The sequence below is a fragment of the Kogia breviceps genome, chromosome 18 (assembly GCF_026419965.1).
Source record: "Kogia breviceps isolate mKogBre1 chromosome 18, mKogBre1 haplotype 1, whole genome shotgun sequence".
Lineage (NCBI taxonomy): Eukaryota > Metazoa > Chordata > Mammalia > Artiodactyla > Physeteridae > Kogia > Kogia breviceps.
The window spans coordinates 2980333-2998055 of NC_081327.1; the positions used below are offsets into that span (position 1 = coordinate 2980333).

At 57.2% G+C, this 17723-nt stretch overlaps 3 protein-coding genes across 6 annotated transcripts in view; 2 read left to right on the forward strand and 1 right to left on the reverse strand.

Annotated features, from left to right (window-relative positions):
• ZNF628 (zinc finger protein 628) overlaps window positions 1–17723 on the reverse strand; it is a 61335-nt gene that overhangs the window by 15052 nt on the left and 28560 nt on the right. The window contains exons 1-2 of one of the 2 annotated variants that reach the window (XM_067018766.1): window positions 13846–14013; window positions 13097–13180 (exon numbers count right to left, since the gene is read on the reverse strand). In XM_067018766.1, the coding sequence (XP_066874867.1) occupies window positions 13097–13180; window positions 13846–13912 (151 nt within the window). In that variant the 5' untranslated portion in view covers window positions 13913–14013. Of the gene's footprint in view, window positions 1–13096; window positions 13181–13845; window positions 14014–17723 lie in introns of those variants that run through there. The other variant, XM_067018765.1, reaches the window with a different exon arrangement.
• Window positions 642–9190, forward strand: C18H19orf85 (chromosome 18 C19orf85 homolog). Its single transcript, XM_059045603.1, has 3 exons — window positions 642–659; window positions 2284–2525; window positions 8797–9190. The coding sequence occupies exons 1-3, from the start codon at window positions 642–644 to the stop codon at window positions 9188–9190; spliced, it is 654 nt and encodes a 217-aa protein (XP_058901586.1).
• Window positions 10696–17470, forward strand: ISOC2 (isochorismatase domain containing 2). Of its 3 annotated transcripts, none has more exons than XM_067018976.1 (7): window positions 10696–10799; window positions 14027–14070; window positions 14374–14511; window positions 14632–14841; window positions 15140–15210; window positions 15374–15491; window positions 17059–17470. In XM_067018976.1, exons 3-7 carry the CDS (start codon window positions 14377–14379, stop codon window positions 17137–17139), a joined length of 615 nt encoding a protein of 204 aa, XP_066875077.1. In that variant the 5' UTR covers window positions 10696–10799; window positions 14027–14070; window positions 14374–14376; the 3' UTR covers window positions 17140–17470. The 3 variants fall into 3 exon arrangements, with proteins under 3 accessions (XP_066875077.1, XP_058900255.1, XP_066875078.1); XM_067018977.1 differs by lacking the exon at window positions 10696–10799 and adding an exon at window positions 12134–12339; XM_059044272.2 differs by lacking the exon at window positions 14027–14070 and having other exon boundaries at window positions 10705–10799.

A 17723-nucleotide genomic window follows, 5' to 3' on the forward strand; every position in this document is an offset into this window, starting at 1 on the left:
GGGGCTGGGAGGAAGGACGCCTGTGTATATTCTCTTCTTGAGCCAGAGTCTTTTATAATTTGCTGCTGATAATTTTATCAAGGTATCATTTGGGGGACAAAAAGCATATTTGTAATAGATCTGAGAAATAATAGACGTTAGTATTTAACAACTATGAAAGCTTGTAGAAAGTTCTTTGTTTCCCTCCTAAGGGTTTTTTTCTTCCCCATGTGGGTTAACTCCCCCAGCTCAGCTGCCTGTGACTTTGGGTGGCTGTGTGCCCGGACCTCAGTTTCTCCTTCGGGAAATAGGGACACTAATGCCTTCCTGTGGGTGCCCAGAGGCAGGGGGCCTCACCGAGGTGCAGCGTGTCAGGCACTGGGGACCCCGGCGGAAGCCCTCGCCTGTTCTGTGTCTCTCGCCCTGCCCGCGTGCTGGGGGCGCCGGTGGCAGCCCCAGGCTCAGCCTCAGCGGCTGCAACCACCAGCCCAGTTAACGTGGCCTTGAGGGGAGCCCAGGAGGAGCCGTCACTGGGGCCAAGCCTCTCCCTCTGCGCCCCGCCTCAAAGACACCCACGTCCTAACCTGCAGAACCTGCACCTGTGTGATTTACGCGAAAGGGACTTCGTAGGTGTGGTGGAGTTAGGATCTTGAGAGGGGGAGATGATCCTGGATTACGCAGTGAGTCCTTGTAAGAGGGAGACAGGAGGGTCGGTGTCAGAAGGAGATGGGGCAACAGAGGCAGAGGGCGGAGTGATGTACTTTAAAGACGGAGGAAGGGGCCGCAAGGCAAGGAACTTGGGGCACCTCTAGAAGCCAGAAAAGGCATGGGAACAGATTCCCTTCTAGAGCTTCCAGAAGCAACACCTTGACTTTAGCCCGTGGGACCCATTTTGGACTTGTGACCCCCAGAACTGCGAGAGAATCCCTGTGCATGGTTTTGGGGGTTTTTTTAAATAAATTTATTTATTTATTTATTTTTGGCCGCACTGAGTTGCCATGCACAGGCTTTCTCTAGTTGCTGCGAGCAGGGGCTACACTTCGTTGCGGTGCGCGGGCTTCTCACTGTGGTGGCTTCTCGTTGCGGAGCACGGGCTCTAGCCGCGCGGGCTTCAGTCGTTGTGGCTCGTGGGCTCTAGAGCGCAGGCCCAGTAGTTGTGGCGCACGGGCTTAGTGGCTCTGCAGCATGTGGGATCTTCCCAGACCAGGGCTCAAACCCATTTCCCCTGCGCTGGCAGGTGGATTCTTAACCACTGCGCCACCAGGAAGCCCCTGTGCATGGTTTTAAGCCACTAGGTTTGCGATAATGAGTTAGGGCGTCCGCAGGACACTCATATACCTCCCGACACAAACCCCCAATGCAGCCTTCTCAGAGCAAACACTGAGACGCCCCCTCCCGCACCCGCCGAGACCAGGTTCCCCACTCCGGCCAACACCCTCCCAGAGGCAAGAGGACCCCACTGCCGGCCCCAGGAGCCAGCCCCTCCTCCCTGCCACGTCCCAGCCCCCTGGAAACACCAGGGCCCCCCAGTCCCCCAGTGAAATGCCTTGGGGGGGAACCATGCCCATGTTTTCTCTTCCCCTCCTGCCACAGCCTGGCTGCCACCCATGTCACCCACCTGAGCAGCCAGGCCCATGCCACAGGTGTCCCCCCTCCCCTCCCCCCTGCTCACTCAGAAGCTCGGGTACCTGCAGGCCGGAAGCCCTTGGGCGCCAGGGAGGCAAGGAGGCAGGGCAAGTGGGTCTGGAGGTGGGTGGGTGGATGTGGGCTGTCTTCCCCCAGCGGGGGCTCCCGGCATGCCCCCCCGGGGCCACCTCCCCTCCTTCCCAGGCCGCACCCAAGCCTTCCGCGGCCCCTCCGCTAGCCTGCAGTCACGGCGCCTCCACGCTGCGCGCTGCTAATCGCTGCGGTTGACCCGGCTCCTGGCCTCGCTTCCCTATTGAGGGCTTTGTCCCCTCAACCGGCCGACTCCCGGCGGCCCCGCGCCTGTGCTGCACTGTCCCAGATCGCAGGTCCAACTACGTGCTAATTGCGCCCTTGGGGGGCACACAGAAAGACCCCTCCCCTCCCTGCCCCCTTGCCTTCCTATATCAGACCCCCACCTACAGGTGCCTCAAACCTCAGGGATGAGGCGAGGGCCCAGGAGGAAGGACCTGTTCTAATTGCCCAGGCCCTGCCTCTGCCAGCCCGGGGGAGGGCCTTTCCCTGCAGAGCCCACCCACCCTGCCAAAGCCTCTCTCTCTTCCTGTCCCCCCACCCCCCAGCCCTGAACCCCCAGCCCTGGCTGCTCCTTGCCCCCCGCAGATTTGGGGGGGCTGCTTCATGATCAGTACCGTGGGGAGCTACTCCAGATCACCCTGGCCATGCGGCCCGGGGCTCCGGCGGCCCCTGGAATCTCCTGGACTCTCCGAGCCCGGCCCCCGGGAGCTGTGTGCCTTCGTGACTGGGGCAGCCGCCTACGTGCTGCGCACCCCACACCCCCGGCGGGCCCGGCCCCCCAAAAGGAGGCCCAACCGCCGGAGGTTCCTGCACGACCAGGTCTGCGGGTGAGGGGGCCAGGGTGGGAGGGGAGCCCTTGGTGTTGGGGAGACCAGGCCCAGAGCGGACAGAGAGAAGTGGACCCCAGCGCTGGATGCACTCAACACCAGTATGCATTTCCTAAGTACCGAGACCGTGCGCCAGGCCCCAGAGGCCCATCAGTACAAAGCAGACAAAATTCTCTGTCTTCATGGAGCTCGCGTTCCAGTGGGCAGGCAGCTGATAAGGGACAGTCAAAATAAAGAGACGAATGATGCGGTATGATGTTACAGAGTGCAGGCGCCTTGAAGACACGGTGCTGAGTGAAAGGAGCCGGACACAAAAGGCAGCCTACTGTATCATTCCATTCCTGTGAAACATCCAGAACGGGCAAATGCACAGAGCCAGAGAGCAGATTAGTGCGTGCCAGGGCCCGGTGGGGGGTGACGGGGAGAGACTGCTAATAGGTACCGGCTTTCCTTCCAGGGTGATGAAAAGTTCTGGAACTAATTAGACGTGGTGGTTGCATGACATCATGAATGCACTGAATGCCTGTGAATTGCACACTTTAAAATGGTTCATTTTAAGTGATATGAATTTTACCTCGATTTTTACAAATAATATGGTGTGTTCGAAGGTGATAAGTGCTGCGGAGGGCATGCTGGGAGAGGGTTGGTATTCTAGGTAAGGTGTCAGGGAAGGCCTCACTGAGGAGGTGACATTTGAGCAGAGACCTGAGAGAGGTGAGAGAAGGAGCCCTGTGGATGTCTAAGGGAGAGCATCCCAGGAAGGGGACAGCACGTGCAAAGGCCCTGAGGCAGGAACATCCCTGGTGTGTTCCAGGGCAAGTAAGAAGGCTGGGGTGGCTGGAGCAGAGGGAAAGGGGAAGGGAATTAGGTTCAACAGAAACAGGGCCCTGATCGTGGAGACCTCATGGGCCTCTGGAGGGACTTGGGCTCTGGGCTGGGATGTGGTACAATCTGAAAGGATCCCTCTGGCTGTTGAGCGGAGATCAGATTGTGTAGGAGGCTACTGCAGTGATCCAGGTGAGGGATGATGGTGGCTCAGATGATGGGTGGGGGACTGGGGTGTGGAGATGGGGTCCGACTCTGGGGCTTTTTGAAGGTAGCGCCTTTCTAAGCCACACACCACACTTGGCCCCTCTCCCATGGCTCCCCATCACCCTCAGGACAAAGGCTCTGCCCTATTAGCCCCTGTTCCCCTTGCCAGCCTCAGCTCCCCATCTAGCACTTCACCATTCAGCCTCTGGGCCTTTGCACACGCTCCTCCCTTTGTGGTACAATGCCTTTCCCTGTCTCCAGGAATGTGGGTGGAGATCTCTGGTCCTTCAGGTCTCTGCTCAGCCTGTCCCCCCCTCACACCTTGCCCCGTGCTCTCCCCTCACCCTCTGACAGTAACCATTTTCTGAGGTTGCTGTGTGCCAGGTACAGTGTACTAAGGCCTTGCCATACACTATGTCACCTAATGCTCCCAACCAACTCACACTGTAGGTTCTGTCTTTCCCCTATATTACAGACAAGGAAACTCAGAGAGAGTCAATGACTTGTCCAAGGCCACACAGCTAGACAGCTGATAAAACCCTAGGCAGTCTGAATCCAGAGCCCACGCTCTGGACCACTTTAGAGTCCTGCCTGGATATGGCATCTCAGGGACCTGATGATGATGGTGATGGTGACGGTGAGGATGATGGTGATGGTGGTGATGATGGTGATGATGGTGATGGTGACGGTGAGGATGATGGTGATGGTGATGATGGTGGTGATGGTGATGGTGACGGTGAGGATGATGGTGATGGTGATGATATTGGTGGTGATGGTGATGGTGACGGTGGTGATGGTGATGAGGATGGTGAGGATGATGGTGATGGTGATGATATTGGTGGTGATGGTGATGGTGACGGTGGTGATGGTGATGGTGATGGTGAGGACGATGGTGATGGTGATGATGGTGGTGATGGTGATGGTGACGGTGAGGATGATGGTGATGGTGATGGTGAGGATGATGGTGATGGTGATGATATTGGTGGTGATGGTGATGAGGATGGTGAGGATGATGGTGATGGTGATGGTGACGGTGAGGATGATGGTGATGGTGATGATATTGGTGGTGATGGTGATGGTGACGGTGGTGATGGTGATGGTGATGGTGAGGATGATGGTGATGGTGATGATGGTGGTGATGGTGATGGTGACGGTGAGGATGATGGTGATGGTGATGATATTGGTGGTGATGGTGATGGTGACGGTGGTGATGGTGATGGTGATGGTGAGGATGATGGTGATGGTGATGATATTGGTGGTGATGGTGATGGTGACGGTGGTGATGGTGGTGAGGATGGTGAGGATGGCGGTGATGGCGATGCTGGTAGTTAAAATTCATCTGACACTTAACACGTGCCGAGCACTGTTGTAAGTACTTCCGTTTTAACTCGCCGTCCTCATTTACAGTGCGTACGAACTCACTAATCCCTGACAGTAACCCCAGGAGGTAGGTGCTCTCGTAATCAGATGAGGAAACTGAGGCACAGAGAGTTTAGTAAAGCGACTTGCCGGAGGCCCTGCTTTTCCGTAAGTAGGTGCCTCCTCCCAGCCAGCCCAGGACCTTGCCTCAGGAGGCCGTGCAACCAAATCTGAGTAAATGGGAGCCCGGTCCAGCCTAACCACTGCCCCCACACTGCAAGCCACCTTCCGCCAGGATGCCCAGCTGTGGCCACACCCAGAAAGCTCACCCCGCGCACACACACACACACACACACACACACACCACTGAAGAGGAGAACACGCATGGCCCCAAACGGGTTCCAGCCCTGTGTTCCAGAGCTGGCCCCCTAACTCCTCTTCAGCCTCCTCACCAACTGCTCAGGGACCCGCGCCCGTGTTCAGCCCTCCCCCCAATCTGGAGCCTGTGAGAGGGCCAGCCTCTGGCCTCCCAGGCTCCCCGTCCAGGGCCAGCTGCTCCGCTAGAGCTTCCCAAACCTCCCCACCCCCATGCCCGGCTCTGCCACACGCGCCCCAGAGATACAGGCTGCCCGCCAGCGGCCTTGAGGGCAGCCCAGGTAGCTCTGGAGCACGTTCCCCTCAGCACTCAAGCTCAGCCTAGGAAGATCCGGGTCAGAGACAAGCTCTCCTCGGCGTCTTCCCACCCACGCCCTCCTCCTCCCTCCAGGTCCGCTCAGGCCCTGCTCCCCCGGGAACCCCCTCCCACCCACGCTATGAAATCTTATCCTTTTGTGAACATTTTTCAGACCCACAGAAAAGTCAAGACAGCTCTCTGATGCAGCAGTTCTAAGAATCGGCACCACTAGCACCTCAGCATCACTTGGGAGCGCGTCAGCAATGCAAATGCTCGGACCCACCCCAGAAACTCAGGGCCCAGGAACTAGCATTCCCACAAGCCCTCCAGGTGTCCTTCCTGTTGTGCACTGAACTTTAAGGGCCACTGGCCGACTGACCCCTCATGTGACATCACTTAGATTTTACTGTCCATAACATCTTAGCCTCTTTCCATCATCTATATGTTTTTAAATAGTTTAAAAGTAAATCACAGGGCTTCCCTGGTGGCGCAGTGGTTGAGAGCCCGCCTGCCGATGCGGGGGGCGCGGGTTCGCGCCCCGGTCCGGGAAGATCCCACGTGCCGCGGAGCGGCTGGGCCCGTGAGCCGTGGCCGCTGCGCCTGCGCGTCCGGAGCCTGTGCTCCGCAACGGGAGGGGCCGCAACAGTGAGAGGCCCGCGTACAGAAACAAACAAACAAACAAACAAATATATATATAAAAGTAAATGACAAATGTCACGACTCCAGCCCTGAACACCATGTATCCTTACTTTGTTCAGGTCAGGGACCATACTTGGCATGTAGTTGTCATGAATCTTAAATCAGCCCCCCGCCCGCACCCCCGCACCCTCTCTGGCATTTCACCTGACCTCCCATTACTGAAAACTCTCCCTGGGGCACTCAGAGCATAACTATCCTCCTTGGCATCCAAGACAGTGTCACAGTGGCAGCTCTCACTAAATGTAGTAAAATATATATAACATTGGGCTTCCCTGGTGACGCAGTGGTTAAAAATCCGTCTGCCAAGGCGGGGGACACGGGTTCGAGTCCTGGTCCGGGAAGATCCCACGTGCCGCGGAGCAACCAACTAAGCCCGTGCACCACAACTACTGAGCCTGTGCTCTAGAGCCCGCGAGCCACAACTACTGAGCCCATGCGCCACAACTACTGAAGCCCGCGCACCTGGAGCCTGTGCTCCTCAACAAGAGAAGCCACCGCAACGAGAAGCCCGCGCACCGCAACGAAGAGGAGCCCCCCGCTCACCGCAACTGGAGAAAGCCCGCGGGCAGCAACGAAGACCCAATGCAGCCAAAAGTAAATAAATAAAATAAATAAATAAATAAAAATATATATATATAACATAAAATTCATCATTTTGAACATTTTAAAGTGTACAATTCAGAGGCATTTTGTATATTCATAATTTTTGCAACCATCACCTCCACCTAGTTCTGGAACATTTTCATCAACCCCAAAGGAGAACCGGTACTCATTAGTATTCCCTCCCCATCCTCCCCTCCCCGCCAGCACCTGGTAAACCACCAATCTGCTCTATGTTTCCAGGGATTTGCCTATTCTGGACATTTCACATAAACAGAGTCATACAATATCAGATACTTTTTTTTTTTTTTTTTTTGCGGTACGCGGGCCTCTCACTGTTGTGGCCTCTCCCGTTGCGAAGCACAGGCTCCGGACGCGCAGGCGCAGCGGCCACGGCTCACGGGCCCAGCCGCTCTGCGGCACGTGGGATCTTCCCGGACCGGGGCACGAACCCGCGCCCCCCGCATCGGCAGGCGGACTCTCAACCACTGCGCCACCAGGGAAGCCCAGATACATTTTTTAATTAAACCTTTTCCTGGAAGTTTAACATAGTACCAAAAAAACGAACACATCATCCGTGTGGAGCTTAATGAATTCTCCCAAAGGGGCCCCGCTAACGTAACCAGCACTCAGATCCAGGAACAGGGCATTCCTTGTCCCAGAGACCCTGGTAGTACCTCCTTCCCATGAGCCACACATCCTGATTTCTCTCTCTGTCGATTGAGTTAGCCTGTTTTTGAACTTTATTTAAATGGCGTCACGTATCCACTTATTCTAAGTCTCACCGCTTTTGTTCAACGTTATGTTTTTGCATTAACCTGCTAGAACTTCCACAATCAAACACTACCTGTTGATACTTTCTCATGATTCTGGAGGCTGAAGTCCAAGATCAAGGGGTTGGCAGGGAGAGGCCTCTCTCCTCGGCTTCATACGTCCTCACCCCTCTGTGTGCCCTCATCTCCTCTTGCTGGTTTAGGGACCACACCGACGATGTCATTTTAATGTAATCCCCTCTCTAAAGACCCTGTCTCCAAATACAGTCACATGCTGAGGTCCTGGGGGTTAAAACTTCAACGTATGAATTTTAGGGGGACACAGTTCAGCCCCTAACAGTTTGTGAGATCCGTCTGCATTGTTACTGAGGGATAAGGAATACTGGGGGGAGACCCGTGCAATGGCTATTACAGTCACCCAGGTGAGGGAAGCTGGGGGCCCCAGCCAGGGGTTAGTGGAGGTACTGCGAGGGGTGGTGGAGATGCAGACTCATAACTATTTAGGCAGTAGAATCCACAGCGCATCATGTTATAGTCACGTAGCCAGCCCACCGTGTGCCTTTGTGTGAAAATTTTTTTACAGGCACCCCTTCCTTAAAACATGTTTTACTTTTACATGTTGGAATATAGTCATATTAAATCTAAATGTCAAAAATGTGCATAGTTGGGTTTCCCTGGTGGCGCAGTGGTCGAGAATCCGCCTGCCGATGCTGGAGACACGGGTTCGTGCCCCCGTCCGGGAAGATCCCACATGCCGCCGAGCGGCTGGGCCCGTGAGCCGTGGCCGCTGAGCCTGCGCGTCCGGAGCCTGTGCTCCGCAACGGGAGAGGCCACGGCAGTGAGAGGCCCGCGTACCGCAAAAAAAAAAAAAAAAAAAAAAAAAAAAAAATGTGCGTAGTGTTGGACGAGATGTGCTGCCTTGTTCGGTGCACAAACCCCACAGCTATTCAGAGCTTCCCTATGAATGGGGTTAAAAAGATTACATTGTCAGACTCATGAAAACGGACCCAGGGGCAGAGACACTAGCACAGAGAAGAAAAATGTGGAAGGATAGAAGGGACAAATCACTCCTGGGATGGCAAATGGGAGGGGAATCCTTTGTGGTCACCCAGCTAATGCCTGGCTCTCTCTGCAGGCAGTTTGCCAAGATCGAAGCTGCCACCCAGCACCTGGCCATATCCATCCTGTCCCAGGAGGCACCTCCCCAGAGACCGCCACCCCAAAGGCCACCTCCACCACCCCCATCCCCCTTCCTGGGGGTGGCCTGTGCTGTGGCCCCCACTGAGGCACCCCACGCTGGCCCCAGCCTGAGTCTCACTGCCCTGGACGCCCCCACCCATGACCTCTTTGAGGACATTGTGGTCCCCCCAGAGTGTCCCTCAGTGCCATCTGACCTGTCCCATTGTGTGCTGGGCCAGGCGGACCTGAGGCAGGACCCACACTTCTACGACCCCCTGCTCCCTGTCCTGCATGCCCTGGCGGGAGGGAATGAGCTCTCGGCTCCTGAGGGGGGTTGGGTGGGCAGGTGAGAGGTGTCTTGTGCCTGCCATTCTCAGAGGATCCCTGAAGGCTGGGGGACCCGCTCCCCATGACACCCAACCACAACCCAGCCCAGGCTCCCAGACAAACCAGACTGCCCCTCCCTCTGTGACAGCTCTTCAGCCACTGCCCCCACAGGAGCCCCCTGTCCCATCCACTACCCTCCTGGCAGCCTCTGGGAATATGAAGCAAGCCCAGACGCCCACCTCTGACCACGGTCTCATGGGTCTTCTCCCAGGTCCAGTGTCCCCACCACAGCCCCTTTGGGGGGGTTCATGCTCTCCCTCCCCCACCTTCTCCCTTCTTTCTTCGCAGCCCCACCTCCTTGGCAACTGTCCCTTCAGCTCCCTCTTACCCTGGTTCACCTCTGCCTAGTGTCTGGTGTCATCTTATTTATTCCCAAAGATTTGCTGACTGCCTACTATGTGCCAGGCCCAGGTTTGGATGCTGAGGATTCAGCAGTGAATAAAACAGATAACATCTCTGCCCTCGTGGAGTTCACATGGTGGGGGTAAAGTTGGGGGTACTGAAAATAAATGAGTAGTACATCCATACATTTTTTAAACACAAGATAAATTTCCAATTTCAGATTGGCATTAGTGCTGTGAAGAAAATAGAACAGCAACCTGATCAGGTGACTGCTTGATGTAGGGTGGTCAGGGAGGGCCTTGAATGACAAGAAGGAGCTGGTACTGCGAAAGTCTGGGATTCCAGGCAGAGGAACCAGCTCGTGCAAAGGTCCTGAGGTGGGACGTTGGGGGAACAGTAAAGGAGTCCAGCATGGCTGGAGTGGAGTGAGACGAGGGAGAGTGGTAAGAGGTGAGGTCGAGAGGCTGACAAAGGCACACCATGAATTGGGAGTAGTTTAGATTTTATTCCGAGATTGATGGCAAATTCACTCTCCATCTCTTTCAACCCCATTTCCAAGCACAGTCTAAATATTACGAACACCACCGTAGGAGGCAGGCGCTGTGATATGGGGAAACTGAGGCACAGAGAACGAACATGCGGGGACAGGGAGGGACTTCTTGGCTTCCTCGCGCCTTTAACCTTTTCCAGGAAAATGCCTGGGTCTCTTTGCTAAGGTTCTGTCTCTAAACAGAAGGGCAAGGGTTCGAACCCCAGACCTTCCCCTGCCCTGGGCACAGCCCCTCCCTCCCTCTCTCCCTCTCGGCCCCCCGGGGTCTGAACTTTACAGCCGGGCAGTTGGCCACCCACCCACTTCACCAGCTGGAGTCCGCGTTCTCGGTACCCACCGCGCCGCTCCGCCTTAGGCCCGCCATTCACGCCTGTCACGACTCCCCATTGGTCAGACTGGCTGCTTTCCCGCCCCCTGACGGGCCAATCACGCTCTCAGGAAGGACAGTCTGGCCCACACGCAGCCCCCCCGACCAGGGAGAAGTAGCGGCGCTTGCGGATTGGCTGGGAGCGGAGGCGGGGCTGAGCAGAGCTAGACGAGTGCCTATTGGGCGGCTCAGCCAGGGTGGGCGGGACGTGGACGGAGCCGGGGGCGGGCCAAGTGTCCGGGCTCTGGGAAACATCTACCAGGCCTGCGAACGCCGCGGGTGGGCCAGAGCGGCGGAAGTCCGGCTGCGGGCGGTAAGTGGCTCCAGACCTCACCTGCGGCGGACGGGCCGGGCCCCGTCCTGGCGCCTTCCTGATAAGGCCCCTCTGGCGCTGCGGGGGGACCAACCTCCCCGCCTTGCTGGTGGAGGACAGCCAGGGAAGGACTCCTGCCTGGGCCCCCCAGAATTGGCTAGCCGGGGACTCGAATTCTCCACGGGCCGCTTCCGCCCTCTACCAGGTTTCCGTGTCACCCCTGCGTGGTGGGTGGGTTTGGCTCCCATTTCCTCAAGAAGGAAACCGAGGCTCAGACAGAGCTGAAACTTGCCTAAGGTCACACCGTCAGCTAGTCTCGGCTGCAGAACCGGGTTCCCCAGGCCACGTGGGGATCTAAACAGCCCCATTCGCTCCTCGGGTTGCCGCCCACCTCGGGCCGCTCCTCCTCCTCCGGCCTAGGGCTCCCTCCCCCCGGAGCTGCGTTCTGAATTTTCATCACTTCCCCAGAGTATCGCCAACTCTATCTCCAGCCTAGACCCCCTCCCCACATTCACCCCCCACGCAAACACATTTTCATCTTCTCCCCCAGGTCAGTTCCCCTCTCCAGGTCCCCAGTTAGTCCCGGGAACCTGCCACCCTCGGACCACTGGCAACCTGAGAACGATCTTCTTTCTTCCCCTTCCGACCACAGCCGGGCCCAGCCACCCCCTCCCCGCTCTGTCCCCGCTGCCTGAACTGGAGCCCAGGCCTCACCCTTGGCCACCTGGACCCCAGTCCCCACTTTCACCCTGGCCTCCACCTCCAGTCCAGCCCCACCGCGGCCAGCGAGGCCTCCCTATTTTATTGGTATATTTTGAAAACTTTTTATGGAAGTATATCACGTATGTAGGAAAACAGAAATCACAGCTATACAGCTCAAATAACTTCACAAAGAGGACGCTGTGGTGTGAACAGCATCCAAATCCAGAAGCCGAACGTCCCCCACACCCCAGAAACCCCCCTTGCACCCCGTCCTTCAACACTGCCGCCCAAGGATAACTGTTATCCTAACTTTAACGCCACAGGTTGGTTTTGCTGGGTTCTTGCCTTATGTAAATCCTTTACTGTATTGTATTTACTCCTGACGAGACAACCTGTTACACACTGTCCAAGATTCAAAAGGAACAGACTAGCACCCAGTGAAATCACATGTCCTCCACGCTCGGCCCCTCGGAGGCCTGTCCCTGCAGAAAGAGCCTTTTCCTTATGTGCCTTCCAGAGAGAGCAGACAGAGACGGGAACAGTACCTACGCTTTTTTTTCTTGCATTTTGGCCCAAATGGGAGCATTGTTATACACACTATTATGCTTTTTTTTTCTTCACTGTTAGCATCTCTTTGACACTTTTCCACGTCGCTACTTAAAGATCTCCCTTGTGATTCGTCCTGGCTGCAAAGAATTCCATAGTATGGATATACCATAACTTATGTAACCAGGACCCTAACCGTGGATGTTGGATTTTATTTCTATTCTTTTGCTCTGGGGGACGCCCATAACGAATCACCTTGTCCTGTAATGAACACCTTTGTGTCATCTCACAGGTATGTGCGCAGCATAAACACTTAGGATAGTTAGGAGTGAGTTCTCCGGGTCACAGGGTTTGTGCACATGTAACTCTGAGAAATGTGGGCACATGGTTCTCCCTAGGGGTCCTTGCAGTCCCCACTCCTACAGCCCAAAGGGGAGCTCCTCCCCACTCTAGACTCCTGTCACTGTCACAGGCTTCCGGACATTCCGGCGCCCCCCGCTCCCACGTGACCCCGTCCCTCCTCTCCCCTGGAGAGCTAACGCCCTGAACGGGAGTGAGGAGAGCACTCCCGGTGGGGGGGAGCTGCCTGGACAAAGGCCCTGAAGTGGGACTTGGCCACCGAGGCTGGAAGGTCCTGGTCCAGGGCCCTGCGGGAGGAGGGCACATCGTGGTCCTGAGGACGGAGAGAAGCCATGGGGCCTTGGGGAGAGTTGAGAAATAGGGTCAGCTCTGTGTTTTCAAAAAAGGTTGTTTTCTTTCCCGCTCTCTTCACTTCCTCAGGGAGAACTCTGCCAAGATGGATAAGGTTCCCTAGAGATCCTAGCACTGGTCACAGTTGTAATTATGCAATTAATTAATTCAGTGTGGTTTTGTTTTTGAGGGAGTTTCCATTCCATTTGTTTTCTGAGACAAAATTCACACAGCGTAAAATTCACCATTTTAGCCATCCACTAGTTTTTAAACTTTAGCTATGTCACACATAGAAAACATTTTCAATGGTAGATGTGTTCCGTTTAAAGAATAATCATAGACACCTTGTGGGGACTCACCAGCCAGCACGGAAACCTTCCCCGGGTGAGTGTCAGCCGGCTTGCCCTCCGCTGGGTCCACTGGGTCCACAGGGTCTCCGTTTCCTAAATAAGTTAACAAATAAGTGAGTAACACGCAGAGAGGGAGGGAGCTGCAGACAAAAGCCAGGACTCCCATTTGTGCAGCAACTCAGGCACCCAGGGACACAAGCCTCTGGGGACATGGGCTGGGACATGTGAGACGTGGGGTGTCCAGGTCCCAGATGCTCACTCTGACGGGGGCGGGGAGGGGCAGTCTCCCCTCTAGTCCCCACAGGACCTTGGCCTTCATGGACTCCCATGGGCTTCAGTGTCCTCCCCTTTAAAAGGGCTGCTGGCCAGGTGGCTCTACCAGTCCCCCCACCCCGGCTTAAGTTTTATATTTCTCTCTTTTTTTTTTTTTTGGCCACATCTCGCAGCATGCGGGATCTTAGTTCCCCAACCGGGGATTGAACCCGTTGCCCCCTGCAGTGGAAGCACAGATTCTTAACCACTGGACCGCCAGGGAAGTCCCTTTCTTTCTTTTTCTTAAAATTGTGGTAAAATACACATAACCTAAACTCTACCATCTCGATCATTTCAAAGTGTACAGTTAAGAGGCATTTAGTACGTTCATGATATTGGGCAACCATCACTACTCTGTAGTTCCAGAGCGTTTCCATCTCCCCACAGGGAAACTCTGTACCCCTTTTCAGTCACCCCCGCTGCCCTGAGGTAGAAGCACCATCCACCTGCTCCCTGTCGCTGTGGACTCAGCCCTTTTGGGTCTGGGCATTCCACGCGGGTGGACGCCTGCATGTGTTCTTTCGTGCCTGGCCTCTCTCACTGGGCTTCGCGGTGAGGGGCCTCCACGCTGTGGCCTGTGTCGTTGCTTCACTCCTTTTTATGGCTGGATAATATTCCACTCCGCAGGTACCCCGGCCTTTCCCTCTAAGACCTGGAGCGGGGTTCAGCTGGTGAGTTTTCCGCACAGGGTAAACTGCATCTCAGAGGAGGCAGTCAGACCTGGGGGACCCCAGGCCATGGAGGAGGGAGGTGGTGCGGCTGGGAGGGCGCAGCCCTTCTTGCCTCGGGGCTCCAGTCCTCGCTCCGCCGTGGGCAGTGGGCCCTCAGCCAGGACACTTCACTACTTAGACCTCGGTTTCCCGGCGGGGGCGGGGGGATCGCAGTTGGAGCCTGGGGTGTAGGCGTGTGGACCCTAGACACGCAGAGGAGCCCCCTCGCTGCCGGACCCCACTCAGCCCCTCTGCCCGCCCCAGGACATGGCAGCCGCGCGGCCCGGCCTGGGACGCATCGTCCCCGGAACATCCATCCTCTTCCTGTGCGACATGCAGGAGAAGTTCCGCCACGCCTCGTTCTTCCCCCAGATCGTGTCTGTGGCTGCCCGCATGCTCAAGGTACAGCCCCTCCTCCGCCAGACGCACCAGCCCAGGGCCCCACCCTCCTCCCTCAGACCTAGGAGTTGGGCCCCCAGCCCCTTCCTTGGGCTCAGGCCTTTGCTCCTCACCCCAACCCAGGTGGCCCAGCTCCTGGATGTGCCAGTTGTGCTGACTGAGCAGTACCCACGAGGCCTGGGCCCCACAGTGCCCGAGCTGGGGGCCGGGGGTCTGCAGCCACGGTCCAAGACCTGCTTCAGCATGGTGCCCGTGGTGCAGCAGGAGCTGGACGCGCGGCCCCAGCTGCGCTCTGTGCTCCTCTGTGGCTTGGAGACACAAGCCTGCATCTTGGTGAGACCCCAGCTGAACCTTGGGGACCTCCATTCACACCTGGGACCTCCCCAACCTAAAAAGGGTGTCTTTCCCGACCCAGAACTCTCTATCCTCCCCTCCTGACCTGGGACTTTCACCTTCACTGAGGACCCCTCTCTTTACCTGGGGCTCCCATCCTGCCTAGGATCCCGCTGTAGTCTGGGGACCTCCTGCCCTGATCCGAGCCTCCCTCATCCCCATCCCAGTTCCCCAATCACTCACCCAGGATCCCTCTTCTTGTCTGGGGGTAGTAGCCCTGACCTCTTTCTGCCCCTAGCACACAGCCCTGGACCTCCTGGACCAAGGGCTGCAGGTCCACGTGGTGGTGGATGCCTGCACCTCCCGCAGGTGAGAGGGTCCCCTCGGGTGGGGTGCATGTGGGATGGGTTTGGAGCACCCAGGAAGAACCAGGGGGCGGGATCCCTGCCGAGCCTGCCAGGTTTCTGGGTGTCCAGACCAAGGCGCTGACACCGCGCGCGCGCGCGCACACACACACACCGCCCCCCCGCAGCCAGGTGGACCGGCTGGTGGCGCTGTCCCGGATGCGCCAGAGCGGCGCCTTCCTCTCCACCAGCGAAGGGCTCATCCTGCAGCTCGTCGGCGATGCCGCCCACCCCCAGTTCAAGGAGGTACTGACCCCCGCGCCCCACACTCTGGCCTCCCCCATCCCCCGTGCAGACGGCAAATATCTTCTCAGCGCCCACCACATGTTCACAGAGTACACCCGGGAACACAGAAGGCTGCCGCCCCCAGGGGAGCTAAGTTCTAGTGGGGGGAGACTGCGGGCCAACACCATAAACCAATGAAAGGAGAAGCTGTCCGGCCACGAGGACTGTAGAGAGAGATAAAGCAGGGGAGGGGCCACGTGTGCAGAGGAGGGATTGCCTGAGGTGGTCCAGAGGCCTCCGGAAGAAGGTGATTTTAGAGTGAGGTGGAGATGGGAGGGAGCCAGGCAGACGGGAGAGAACAGTCCAGCAGGGGCCCTGCAGACGGGACCCCCTTGACCCTTTCCCACCACCCCCTCCTCCAGTCTGTGGCACTCAGGTCCAGCCTTCACACCCTTGGCCCTCAGGATAACGGGACATGCCCGAACTTGAGATTCCCAGCCCTCTGAGGTCTGCCCCTTCCCCTCCTCTTAGTTCAGGTCTGTTGAGCATTAATTGAGCACCTACTATGTGCCAGCCACTGTGGCAGGTCCAGGGGCAATAGCAAAAGACAGTCTGCATTCAATTTCACATTGTGGCCTGGAGCTGGGGAGGGAACATGTAGGATGTGTGAGAAATAAGATGGGGGCTGGCAGCTGGGGGGGGGGTGGCCTCAAAGTGGAGACCTGAAAGTGCAGGAGCAGCCAGTCATCCAAAAAGTGGTCCTGGCAGAGGGGACAGCTAGGGAAAAGGACTGGACGTGGGACTGAACTCGACTTATTCAAGGCACGGTAGCAGGGCACGGCGAGTGGAGGGTGAGTGTGGAAGGAGGGGGGCAGGGAGGAGCCACAGCCAAGTCTTCCCAAAGATTCTGGTGGGGGTGGGGAGGGGCAGCCATGGGGGCGTGCACAGCGGGGCTGGACACTGGCACACCTGCGTGTAGTGCCAGGCGGCTAACGGATATATGGTAGGAAGGGGGAAAGCAGGGTGGAGGCAGTGGCGGGGATACAGGCTTTGCTTGTTTTCATGTTCTAATCTCTGCAGGTTAGCATGACAGGGAGTGCTGACGGGTGCAAGGTGTGAAAGGGCAGCACAGGGAGAGGATCCGGCCTGAGCGCAGTTGCTCAAGCTCTCTCCTGATGGGGGTGGCGGTGGCGGTGGCGCGCAATGAGGCTGAGAGGTCAAGTGACCACCAACATCTAAGCGGCAGCTGGATAAGCGAGTCCAGAGTTGAGGGGCAAGGCGCGGGCTGGATTTGAGAGGTGAGATTACTTAAGAAGAAGCACGTGTAGACAAGAAGCCCCAGGACAGGGTCGGTCACCCTTAGTGGTCCGAGCCAGCAAGGTGGACCAAGATGGCAGATGATCAGGTGCTAACCCTGGTGGCTATGGTGAAAGGGAGGCCCCAAGAAAAGTTTTGAGAAGAGGCAATGGTTGGTTTGGCCAGTTGCTGCTAAGGGGGCAAGGGAGATGAAAATGGAGAAGTATCCCTTGGATCTGTCATGGGGATGAGAACCCTTCACGCTGCCTGACTCCCTACCCCTACCCTACAGATCCAGAAGATCATCAAGGAGCCCGCCCCAGACAGCGGGCTGCTGGGCCTCTTCCATGGCCAAAACCCCCTCTTCCGCTGAACTCCCTACCCTACCTTGAGGGGAGACCACCTTCTTGTCCCTGGGACCTTGGCAGAAGCGCTTCCCCCCCCCCATTCTTGGATCCCCAGAGTGGTGCAGTCCACCGGCGGTACCGCCCCCTCAGGAGGGGATGTGGGTGCCGCTTTTCCATTGGATAGCAGCTCCCGGAAATGCAAATGAGACTCCTGGAAGCTGGGCGGGGGTTGGCTGAGCCGAGCTGGAGGTGGGGCTCGGCCCCCGGGCCACTTCAAGGGGTGGCAAGGGGAGGGGGAGGGAGTGTCACAGGCTGTGTGGGACCCGGTCTCAGAGAATAAACATTGATGTGACTGTGGACTGAACCATTCTTGGGTTTGGGGGGTATCCCGGGGGCGACTGGGGGCTGCGGGCGGTGGGGGAAGAGGGGTCCCCAGCAGGTGGGGAGGGGGAGGTGCCTCTTCTCAACTCCAAGCCGGCGCGAGGCAAAGGCGAGGGCTGGCCACTGTCACATCTGCACCGAAGCCGGCGCGCATCTGCACGGAAAAGAACTGCCGGCCCGGGGTCGCCCAACTCGCTGCTGGTCGCCCCCCCTATCAGCGCGCGCACAC